Source organism: Barbus barbus (genome assembly GCF_936440315.1).
Source record: "Barbus barbus genome assembly, chromosome: 34".
NCBI classification, from domain to species: domain Eukaryota; kingdom Metazoa; phylum Chordata; class Actinopteri; order Cypriniformes; family Cyprinidae; genus Barbus; species Barbus barbus.
In genome coordinates, this window is record NC_136762.1 from 15,406,961 (window position 1) to 15,420,293 (window position 13,333).

At 35.8% G+C, this 13,333-nt stretch overlaps 1 protein-coding gene across 2 annotated transcripts in view; it reads left to right on the forward strand.

The window, feature by feature from the left end:
• The window catches only part of LOC306854312 (protein-tyrosine sulfotransferase 1-like), a 53,773-nt gene that overhangs the window by 33,497 nt on the left and 6,943 nt on the right, over positions 1 to 13,333 (forward strand). For both annotated transcript variants that reach the window (XM_079392208.1, XM_079392209.1), the window contains exon 3: positions 3,159 to 3,357. In XM_079392208.1, the coding sequence (XP_079248334.1) occupies positions 3,159 to 3,357 (199 nt within the window). The remainder of the gene's footprint in view (positions 1 to 3,158; positions 3,358 to 13,333) is intronic.

A 13,333-nucleotide genomic window follows, 5' to 3' on the forward strand; every position in this document is an offset into this window, starting at 1 on the left:
AGAATTTTGGGGCGCAACGTAGTGGCCAGTGTCCGAAAGCTGCGTCTCCACCAGAGGTCATGGGTCTTCCAGCAGGACAATGACCCGAAACACACTTCAAAAAACACTCAGAAATGGTTACAAACAAAGCGCTGGAGAGTTCTGAAATGGCCAGCAATGAGTCCAGATCTGAATCGCATAGAACGCCTGTGGAGAGATCTCAAAACAGCAGTTGGGAGAAGGCATCCTTCAGATCTGAATGACCTGGAGCAGTTTGCAAAAGAAGAGTGGTCCAAAATTCCAGTAGAGAGGTGTAAGAATCTCATTCATGGTTACAGGAAGCGATTGATTTCACTTATTTTTTCCATAGGGGGTGCTACCATATATTAAGTTAACGGTGCCAATAATTTTGTCCAGTGCCTTTTTGGGGGTTTTGGGTGGAATTGTATCAGATTTTACTTTTTTCTTCTGTTTTTTTTGTTTTGTTTCAATGCAAACAACAACAAAAAAAACATGAGTACCAAAACATTTGCAACTGCAACAATTTTCTGACAGAATTGCAAGGGTGCCGATATTTTTGGCCTTGACTGTATAAGTTTATGTATATGTGTGTATAATATGTATGTAATATTTATAATGAATAATATATCATTGATATTTATTTTAATGATTATTTTATATATATTATGAACCATTTTTGTCAAGAAATGTATTCATTTTATTTTATTTTGTTTGCAATTCACAAATTTGCAATTTATTTGCATCTCTGCTAAAAACAATACTTTTTAATAAAAAATTATATATAATTAACAGTAATTAACAATAATGTATAATTACTTAATTATCTTAATATATTATAATGAGATGGTGGGATAATATGCCAAGTTGTCAAGAAAATAATATCAATGCAAAACCATTTAATTTCTTCTGATTTTCAAGGGTATTATAACCCGCACATGTTCTTGACAGGCTTTGTGGGATTGACCCAATATTTGCAATTCCCATCTGTTGTCATATGAGAACAATGATGGGCGTCCAGTAGATTATCAGATTTTCTTGGAAAAGAGGTTAATCCCTATGCAAATGTCAGTAATAGGTAAACTAAACTCTCCTAAAAAGTAAGCCACTCCTATGTGTTCTCTCTAAACAAAAACCTGACATGTACTGGTTTTCCCATGGTTTTGTAAATATTTCATTTCAGACAAATGGATAATTTCCCTAGGGTGTGACATAATGCCTAATTCATATTTAATATCTCTGCAAATTTGAATCCACACGTTTTATGGTGAAGTAATGGAAGCAGCTTATTTAGCAGGTTAGAAAGTGGAATATGCGCTACAGTAAGCAGTAAAAACTAGACTATAATAATTTATTGGAGTTCAATAAAACCGGTAAGTTCATTTATGTCAGCATAATGCCTTTGAAACTCTGCCATGTTGTGTTGAAATTTATACATCTACAGGTGCATCTCAATAAATTAGAATGTTGTGGAAAAGTTCATTTATTTCAGTAATTCAACTCAAATTGTGAAACTCATGTATTAAATAAATTCAATGCCCACAGACTGAAGTAGTTTAAGTCTTTGGTTCTTTTAATTGTGATGATTTAGGCTCACATTTAACAAAACTCAACAAATTAGAATACTTCATAAGACGAATAAAAAAAATTTTTTTAGTGAATTGTTGGCCTTCTGGAAAGTGTTCATTTACTGTATATGTACTCAATACTTGGTAGGGGCTCCTTTTGCTTTAATTTGTGGCACTGCTTAGGTGGTATGGTAGCCCAGGTTGCTTTGATAGCGGCCTTCAGGTCATCTGCATTGTTGGGTCTGGTATCTCTCATCTTCCTCTTGACAATACCCCATAGATTCTCTATGGGGTTCGGGTCAGGCGAGTTTTGCTGGCCAATCAAACACAGTAACACCATGGTCATTGAACCAGCTTTTGGTACCTTTGGCAGTGTGGGCAGCTTAAAATTAAATCAGCATCTCCATAAAGCTTGTCAGCAGAAGGAAGCATGAAGTGCTCTAACATTTCCTGGTAGATGGCTGCGTTGACTGTGGACTTCAGAAAACACAGTGGATCAACGCCAGCAGATGACATGGCAGCCCAAATCATCACTGACTGTGGAAACTTCACACTGGACTTCAAGCAACATGGATTCTGTTCCTCTCCACGCTTGATTTCCAAATGAAATGCAAAATTTACTTTCATCTGAAAAGAGACTTTTGACAGACTTTGGACCACTGAGCAACAGTCCAGTTCTTTTTCTCCACAGCCCAGGTAAGACGCTTCTGACGTTGTCTCTGGTTCAGAAGTGTCTTGGTAGCCCTTTTCCTGAAGACGTCTGAGCTGGTGACTCTTGATGCACTCACTCCAGCTTCAGTCCACTCCTTGGAAAGCTCTCACAAGTGTTTGAATCAGCTTTGCTTGACAGTATTTTCAAGCTTGCGGTCATCCCTGTTGCTTGTGCACCTTTTCCTACCCAAATTCTTCCAGTCAACTTTGCATGTAATATGCTTTGATACAGCACTCTGTAAACAGCCACACCTTTCAGTAATGACCCTCTGTGACTTACCCTCTTTGTGGAGGGCGTCAATGTTCGTCTTCTGGATCATTGCCAAGTCAGCAGTCTTCTCCATTATTGTGGTTTCAAAGAACAAGAGATACCCGTAATTTATACTGTAGTGATGGTCATTAATTTTAACTCAAATGTAAATATTGTAATATTTTGAGATATTACTGATTTTTGACTTTCATCAGCTGTAAGCTCTAATCAAAATTAAAACAAAAAAACTTTTGAAATGTTTTACTTTACATGCAATGAATCTAAAATATATGAAGGTTTCACTTTTTGAAATAACTTACAAGAAAAAATTAACTTTTTCACGACATTGTAATTTATTGAGATGCACCTGTAGACTAGCAAATCAAGAAACATCCATCAATGTCATTTGCACCTCATCAAATATATGTAGTGTGGAATATGAAATGGGATGCGTTTGGGTGATGATCTTGGAGAGAATGAAATGCTGTCCGTTTAAAGCTTCATACACAGTCTAGAGCTTTCTTTAATTGCATTGCTTGATCTAATTAGACCCAATTAGTCCACAGCGGTAAGACTGTAAAGCACCTGTGCACATGTTCCTGCTCCACTGACACACTTCTCTTACTCCACAGGGTAGAGCGATCTACAGACCAGGTGATCAAGCCTGTCAACGTGGAGGCCTTATCCAAGTGGGTGGGTAAGATCCCCCCAGATGTGCTGCGGGACATGCCTGTCATCGCCCCCATGCTGGCCCGGCTTGGCTATGATCCCCACGCCAACCCTCCCAACTACGGCAGGCCCGACCCCCTCGTCCTGGATAACACTAGAAGAGTGAGCATCTCCACTAAATATCTTATTCATTTGTACCTTAATGCACCTCAACCTCATTTTCCTCCATCCTAGTTAATCATCTCACTGATATTATCAGGTCAGATATGTATCGGACACACAGCCATGTTATGTAGGTTAAAAGTGTTCCTCAAGCTAGGCTGTAATATGTTATGAGACTGGGATCAGAGGATTTGGTTTCGCTTGGTTTTTGTGCTTTTTACTCTTTAATCCAAGTATTAAAAGCCATTTACATTCCACACATACAGCAGGGGTGAGCAGCTCCATGTGTGAAACGGGTACTTAGGTGTGAGTTGCGCACCTGGGAATAGCGCAGGGTGGTTTTGCAGATCAGAGAATCTGCATGTGAGCTATTACAGCTCCAATAGGTTCTCTTGTGTCTCTCTTAGATTTTGAAGCAATGCTTATAGAAAGACCTGTTGTTTTTAGGTTTCAATTGATTAGATTGACACTGAGGGACAGGACTGTGCAATATAACAAATGTTGACAATATACTGTATTTGTTGACATTTATTGATATAGATACAGTGGTGTGAAAGTGTTGGCCCCCTTCCTGATTTTTTTTTAAGTTTTGTCACACTTTAATGTTTCTGATCATCAAACAAATTTAAATATTAATCAAAGATAACACAAGTAAACACGACATGCAGTTTTTGAATGAAGTTTTTTATTATGAAGGGAAAACAAAATCCAAACCCACATGTTGTGTTTACTTGTGTTATCTTTGATTAATATTTACATTTGTTTGATGATCTGAAACATTAAAGTGTGACAAACATGCAAAAAAAAATAGAAACTCAGGATGGGGGCCAACACTTTTTCACACCACTGTATATAAAAATAGAAAATAGAAAAAATACAGTTTATTATGTATGGATTGTTGGTCCATAAAAATAATATTAAATATTTGTCTGTTTCTGTTTCATTTAGTGAAAAACTGTGAGGACCGTATGAGTTTAAAAACTAGGGGTGGGAGAAAAAATGGATTCTCCGATGCATCGCGCTTCTCTCTTCAAAGATTTTGAATAAATTCTGAGCTTGGTTTTTTTCCCGTATATGGCACGTGTGCGCGCTAGAGACGCGGCGGGTTTAATTGCACAGAATTTGCGCTGTGAGACATGTGCGTATTTCTTGACAGTGTGTGCTTCCACCCACCCTGTTTTACTTTAGATGTGCTTTAGATATGCTTTCATTTATGCCGTTTGGAATGCAGTACTATTAGATGCACGAAACCTCGAGCACTGACAGACTTTCACGTTCGCTTTGTTTGTCCTGAAGCTTGATTGCGGCTGCGGTTAAATGCACTTGCATTTTCGAATACTTTTATATGAAATTGATGTAGGCTACACACAGTCAGTTATGTTTTCAGAGCAGGATAAAACATCTGATATATCGAAATAGATCTGTGCATTAGTGTGAATGCAGCCTGTTAAAGCTGCCACTGTCTATGATGTCATCAGTAATAATCAAACGGCAATAATGCTGAGGAAAAAGAAAAAACCTATAACTATTGTCTGTATGCTCTCGGACACTTAAAGAACACTTATTTTTAAGTAAATAATTATTTTAAAAAGTAACCTGCTTAGATAATAAAAAAAAAAAAAAGTAAATTTTGCTCAAAATAAATTTGAGAGAAAATGTATATGAAAATGTAGCCGTGTGCAGTAATATTAAAAACTGAGAATGTGACGCATCGTTATATTGAGTTGATAATGATAATCGTAATTGAGTTGAAACTTGAAACCAGTGAAGATTCACACCCCTATTTTTAAGATGGCAGTACTGACACAGAGATTCCAACTATAAAGAAAAAGCATAGAAACTGCAATTTTGGTTAAAATGTAAAGTTATAAAGATGTATTTGCACAGCAGAAGAATTAATTGGGGAAAAAATGTAGATCAAGAATCGTTTTGTAATCGGATCATCACTCCCAGAATCGGAATCAGATCGGATCGTGAATAAAAGTAAAATTGTAAAATGTAAAAATCTTTTTAAATTATATTTTACATTTTACAATAATATAATAATAATAATTATTATTATTATTATTAAAATAATAATAATATTGTAAAATGTAAAATATATTTTAAAAACTTTTATTTTACATTTTACAATATTGTTGTTGTTTATTATTATTATTATATATCTACTCTTAGGTAGACACTAGAAATCTCACATTACCCATCTCAAATAAGAAAGTTATTCTTAATGAAGGATAATACAATTAAACTTTAGTCATTTTGTTTAGTTCAAAGAGTCCCACATTATTTAGATGAAGTCGGTGTTCTTCATAAAGGACCAAACATTGATTGACACTCTACTGAATCCATCTCTCATCATCATTTCTCTGAAGTTATTGATTTGATGATGATTCATGGTTCACTGGTGGATATAGACCCAGCTTACGGCTGTCAAACCTTAATAAATGTGCGTTCTATTTCAAGCCGAGCTTGTGAATTGACCAACTATTTTTCGCATTAATCTCAATTCTTTGTGTAATTCGTTTCTCTCCCTTGTTTACTGAGCTAAAGATCAAGACAATTTGGATGCTAATTCAGTCTATGATGATCGTTCAAGAGAAGTGGTAGCTGCTTGCTCACTTTATCATCAATAGCTCAAAATGATGATCAGATGACAGAAATATTAGTATGGTGTCTCATTTTAATAAAGAGAATTTAGGCTGAGTTTTTACATCAGCAGTATTACACCATCCTCTCTCACAGCTGCCATCCATTTGCAATGGTTAATGATGAAATCATATGCTAAACCATGGCGAAAAAATTATATAAAATGTGTTTAAAACCCCGTAAGAGCCTTTAAGATTGATCAAAATGGCTCCAGGCAGACAGGTTTCGAGGTGCTGTGAGTTACAGAAAAACAATTCTGGTTGTAGAAGTGTCCCGTTCCTTACTTAATAATGAATGGCGTGCCACTCAAGGTGGGCTAGGTGGTCTTGTCATTCACTATGAAAGGCCTGATATAAAGCTTCATTCTATTAGAGCTTTTCCATGTTGAAACATAACAGAACTTTGGAAAATTGCTTGACTTGATGGAGTGCTGACTGTGGTGGAAAGCATTTTTATGCTACTTGAGCAGCGAACCACAGTCACGGTGAAAAGTGGGGCATTTTTTCCTCTAAGGTCGGGAAGAGGCCCCTGTCGTGCTCTATCAATGTGCCAGTCCGGCTCAGAGGGTTAGAGGGGAAAAGCCATGTCAGATTCCTATCCTTGGAAAACTATTAGTGGCATTGACACGGCTGCGCAGCGCAATATTTTCTGGCCACAACTTCATCCCGGTTGCCCTTTTCTCAGCTGTAGGAATGTATTTGTGGTTGGAACGTCTCAAAATCCAATTCAATTTTTTTTTTGTAGTAACACTTCTCCCAGAAATGAAATTGTCATGACTTTCTTTCTTCTGTGAAACATAGAAGAAGATAATTAAATGTTTTTCCTATACATTGAAAGTAGGGCTGGGAAATAAAACAAACTATAATTATCGCGATTTTAATTTTCCTCGATAAAACTAACAAGAATTCGATAAATGTTCGATATAATGTTTATGCAGCAAAAACACAATAAAAAAAGAATTCAAAAATGTGAAGAGTTTGTCATGTTCTGACCATAAAGAGTAGTTTAAAACCACCATTAATGATCTGGTTTCTACAACTATCACTTGGGAGAAAAAATCTGCCTTTAAACTTGAAAGGAATAAAGATTTGAAATTTATCGTGATAATTATTGACTGATATTGATATTTTTTGCCCATATTGCCCAGCCCTAATTGAAAATCAGTGGGATCCAATGTTGTTTTTCATTATAAGGTCAAAACATTCTTCTTTTGTGTTTCAGCTTTGGAACAACATGAGAGTGAGTTTTCGGTGAACTGCCCCTTTAATACTCCATGTCTGCTATGACAGTCTAAAGCGTTTGTCAACCTTGAACTATTCTGCAGTTGCACTTTGCTTTCCATGACAGTTGTTCCCTCTTTCCCACACACAGAAGATTCCTTTGTTGAGCAATTGCTGCTTTTTTTGGACATATCACTCAGCGATTCAATTGGCGCCAATCTCTGTCAGTTCCATATGTTTCGTTGTTGAATAAAACTCGTGTTGTTCTTCTCACCGAAACCCTGCAATCTTCAAAGCTCTGTTTTGTTTGAAAAGAAAAATTATTCAACTAGAAAATTCTACAAGTTGGACAAAGCATGAATGTTTGATGTTTTGTTTCAAAATGGAGCAGGGAGCTTGTAAAACTAGGCGCAGGAGTGTGTTGTTTGTTTGTAACCGTATTGTATTTTATCTTTCTTGCATTTGTTTGTGTTACTGCATATTTTGGCCAGTTTTGCGCAACAGTCCGGATTTCATTCAGCGTTCTTTTGATAAGCAATTGTTGTAGTCCCTTTCCTTCAACAGCCTGATCTTTTTGACTCAAGGCTGTGTGTGAGAGAGAGACATAGCGAGAAGCACATCTGCTGCGTATTAATGTGTATTTCCCCTGGATCAAACACAGCTGCATGGATCAGTCATTAAGCCTCCCCCTCCCTCCTTCAACATGAAGTATGACACTCACACAACAGCGATGATCTAAGATCTGCTCACAAGGTGTGCGACGCAGACAGGCCGTAACACAGAGCATGTGCAGTCAAATTTGTGAAATATGCTGTGACTCTATTTTTGAAGTCTGTGCTTGTCAAGCTGTGCTTCAGAAGGTGAAGAATATGAGCCGTTTTATTTCAAATCGTTTTAACATCCATTAAATGCAGGGTTTCTCTGTGCTTTAAGTATTGCAGTGATGTCACAATAGGTCAGTTGACATTTAATTTGCTCCTCTTGCATTTTCAGGCCTTGGATTGCTGAAATTGATGCAGACTAAGCCTGTGGGTCAATGACAAATAAGAGCTTCCACCAGGGAGGACTGGGGCTAAAAAGTGGCCCTGGACTTTCTGGCACAGAGTAAAGAAAAGGGAAATCTTTTAAAAATGTAGATTTACTACATGTGCCGTGTGAAATGTATGGTTTGGAAAAACTTTTACGTAGTTTTCAAGCAAGGTTTTATTTGAATGAATCCAAAAACAGTGAAATATTTTACAATTTAAAACAACTGTTTTCTATTTTAATATATTTTTAAATGTAATTTATTTCTACAATGGCAAAACTGATTTTTTTAACAGCCATTACTGCAGTCTTCAGTGTTGCATGATCCTTCAGATATTATTATAATTTCTTAATTATTACTGTTGAAAACTGATTCATATTTTTTTGGAAACTGTGATGCATTCTTTTTTTTTCCCAAGATTCTTTGATCAGTAGTAAAGTTCAAAAGAACACCATTTATAAGACATTATAAATGTCCTTTATGCCACTTTTGATCAATTTAATGTGTCCTTATAAAATAAAAGTATGAATTTATTTTAAAAAATCTTACTGACCCCAAACTTTTGAACAGTAGTGTATATTTCTAGGTAAAAAGTTTTACAAATATCATTCATTCATGCATACCATTAAAATTTTAGGGAGTCACCACCCCCTTTTTTAATTTCTTCAAAATTAAAATAGTATTTTAAATTGCCTTTAAAATTTCTTTTTGAATCAATTATTAGATACACACAAGAAACGACTGTAATGTCATTGAAACGTGCATTACAAATGAGTAACTCGTTTTTGAAAATAGCTTGTTGACTGGTGAAAACACCACTCAAATTACTCGCAAATGGATTTTTCTGTCATAGGCAACAATGACATGTTCTTTCACATTGAATCTCTCAACCAAATCTCACGGGAACGACTGAATGCAGTTGGTGACATTATGGATACAACTTTGAGCTGATGAGAGGTGATGGTTTATTTTTACAGGAGCATCAAAGTGGCACTATTGTGATTCGTATTGGTATATTTGCTTCTTGTTACAGTAGTGCATCCCACCGGATGAGGATCTGCTTATGTGGAACAAAAGTGAGAAGTGCACAAGAAATACTGTCGCTTGTCAGATCGCTATCAGCAATCATACCCAACAGGCTCCAACTATCGCCATGTATCACCTCAAACATGTGAAATGCTCAAAAAGTGGTGTTTAGATAAATAGGGTTAGATCAATGTACAGAAATTGATCGCTCATTGTAAGTTTTATAGCAATCGACTACAAAATTATCAAAGTGCTCTTCCTACTGCAAACATTTGCATACAAAACAACTGCCTGGAGTGTTTCAAAATGAGAGAATCCTCAATGTGAGAGGAGCGTTTAGGCTTGTACATTATTTGAATACTTCGTTTTCCCACAGCGACCGTCCATGTTTTTGATTAATTTGGCTCTAGATACACTTGGTCTCCTTCACATGATGTCCTTGCTGTAAGCAGGCCGTTGTGGCTTTTTATAATACGCTTTGAATGCAAGTCTCCCTGCCATTTCTGTACAGTATCTGGATGGCTGTTGAAATGGCTTTGAAGTCGCACGCCTCTCAATAGCAAGGTTTCCTTGGAAACAGAGGCGAACTGCAAGACTCCAGCTCATCAGAGAAAAAGCTGCTATGTTGCAGAGTCATGGTGCAGGTCTGTAGAAGAGACCTCATGAACTCAGGGTTACAGCTGAGGTCTGGGACGATTTGATTACTTTTGCAGCTGCTCTGACATTAACATGCATGGTTTTGTCTTCTTTGTTTTGAGATGGATTTGAGGCAAACCAAGTATTTGTGTTGCATTTAACTTCAAAGATTACTCAACGTTGCATCAGTTACAATATCAAATACCTGAGACAGGCGAACTGTCTAAGCATTTTTACTACTACTTTATTACTTTTATAAAGTACCTTGTTAAAGGGATAGTTCACCCAAAAATTAAAATTCTGTAATTAATTACTCGCCCTCATGTCGTTCCAAACCCGTAAGACCTTTGTTCATCTTCGGAACACAAATTAAGATATTTTTGATGAAACCCAAGAGCTTTCTGAACCTGCGTAGACAGCAACGCAACTGACACGTTCAAGGCCCAGAAAGGTAGGAAGCATCGTTAAAATGGTCCATGTGACATCAGTGATTCAACCTTAATTTTATGAAGCTTGCAAAGAAAACAAAAATGACGACTTTATTCAACAATTTCTCCTGTGTCAGTCATGGTACTGTCGTGAATACGCGTTGAAGGCTGACATGGAAGAGAATAAATTGTTGTATAAAGTCGTTATTTTTGTTTTCTTTGCGCACAAAAGGTATTCTCGTTGCTCGTAGTCTATGGAGGGTCAGAAAGCTCTCGGATTTCATCAAAAATATCTTAATTTGAGTTCCGAAGATGAATGGAGGTCTTATGGGTTTGGAACGACATGAGGGTGAGTAATTAATGACAACATTTTCATTTTTGGGCGAACTATCTTTTTAAGACCCGATTAAATCAAAAGGAAAGTTTTGCGGCTTTTAGTCTGTCTGTTAGCTTTTAGGGCATCTAAATGCTATTGTACTCCTAAATAATGAGCATTTAAAATGTAATATTTTGAAAACTATTTTGAAAAAATATAAAGCTCCAAACGTTCTGTTTGTTAAGTGACATCATTGAGTCTTTAAAGAGACAGATTACCAAAAATTAAACCTGTATGGCTTTATTCTTTCTGTGGAACATAAATGAAGAGATTTCAAATGAAGTTTCAACTGTTTTTGCTTGTAAAATAAAGTCAATGAGGTCCAAGGTATCACTGGAATTCAGTGAGATTAATTTTTATAGCCCCCGCCCCCAAAACCCCCCATTCTTCAAAATATTATATTTTGTGATTCTGCAGACAACCGCATAAGGGTGAGAAAATGATGACAGAACCCATTTCTGCCATTAAACATCAACAAGTTGAAAGGCAGTGTCACTCATTCTCAATATCATTGCACTTTTAAATGCCTGCGTTTTGTGGTAATTAAACTTGGACCCAATTTCTTGTGGCAGTAATGCACCATTTCTACAATTAAGTAATGATGCTTTACTAGATGGTAATATTGATCTGAGCACTCCAGACTAATTTGACATAATGAAGGTAGCACTGTAACATGTCCATTGTCTTACCGTTTAGTGAAAAATAAGTAGATTAGAGTAATTCAATGCATGCAAGTTACAAGGAGCACTTTTGTATTTTGAAACCGTGTCTGCTGGAGCCTGTCAATTTTGGTCCGGTTGACATTTTTACCAGGTCACAGTAAACTTGAACTGTGCGGTCATGCCAAGAGTAAACAAGAAAGGAGTAACAGCTGTTAGTCCATGGCCATGGACTAAAGGATAAAAAACTTGAATTGTATTTCAATGGACTTCCTGTCAACTGCTTCTATAGCCATCTCATGTATTGTCTTAGGTGTAAAGGCTTTGAAAAATGTTTTGTTGGTGGCCTTTGCTTATCTTGCTTCCATCTGATTTGTTCAGGCAGATTCAACATGATCCACCTAAACTATGTAGGACAGCGGTAACATGAGGACAGATGTATATAGTGACATTATCGTATCGAGGCATCTGTAAGTTTCAGTTTTTTTCGACAACATATTGTTGCTCTTCACAAAAGCTTCTATACCTTGCAGGATGCAGAGAGCAAGTGACAAGTTTTGCTTTTCCACCCTTTAATTGTCTGTCATCAGTCTCCTGTGAATTAGTCCATTTTGAATCCTGTCCAAAGCCACAATCGATGCCTATTAAGTGACTTTGCAGCTTTGTTATAATTCATGTTGGGAAATTGATATTAAGATCAATAAGTCAGTCTCAACAGTGCTGCTAGTGGCATTATGTGGAAATGGTCGTGCTTCACTGTATTGGAGGCCAGAATGATTTGGAAGTTTGTTTACCAGAAAAGGAGGTCATGGGAATGAAAAGTTTGATTTAAAATTGTAACACTTTATATAACAAGATTTTCTGAAGAAAATGTGTGATTCTTGCCCAAAGCATGTCGCCAGCAGTTGCTGTCCTTATTTAACACTGTTAAATGTAATCTTTAGCAAACATTAATTTTTCATACTGTACATTATAATGTTGTAATTACTAAATTAACTTTTTATCAGATAAATCTAAAAATGTATAGGCTATGGCCTTATTTTTATGTTATGCATAACATAAAAATAACTATTGACTTATCTATCAATTACAATTTTAGTATATTTTTTGATACTACACACAGAAATTTTACAGCTCCCCGGAAAGCCATGTTTTAAGGTATTTCAGTATTATTTATATACCATTGTAGAATATTATAAAGTTTTTGTTTACATAATATATTTGTGTACTGTGTATATTTATGTAAATACACACATACAATATATATTTTGAAAATATTTACATGTATATATTTTTATATATTCATATTCTTATATTTTATATTATATATAAATATAGTTAATATCTAAACATAACATATTTTTCTTAAATATGTACATGCATGTATATAAATGTGTACACATATATTATGTAAACAACCTTTTATTTTTGGATGCAATTAATCGTGTGACAGCACTAGTACTTTTTATGTTCGAATTTTTATTAGACTTTGTTTTAACATTTCTATTTAGCTTTAATTTATTTGAAAATAAACTTTTTTAGATAAGTCATTTTAGTACTTAAACGTATTTATTTCTGTTAGTTAAGTTTTAAGTTAGTTTTAGCTTAAGTTTTTCATCTAATATTTAGATTTTTTATTTCAGCTGTTTTTTGTTATAATACCGATATGATTTTTAATAGTTTTAGTTAATGATAACAACATTGGTTATCATTCAGGTTCATAGCACAAATTGTGTGGGAGTTGTACTCTAAAGTTTAATATATAAGCAATTATAAGTTTTTACCCAGAGTTGAATTTAGTGTGTAATAGTGTTAAATGACCCTTTCCTGCCCATAGTTCTGCCCAAGGTAAGAGAAGGTGTGAAAGAGTCATGAGTCACGGTACGGGGCTAAAGCCCTGTGCATCTGATGTGTGTGTTAACACATTGAGTCAGCAGTGTCGTCCTGCATTAGAGGAG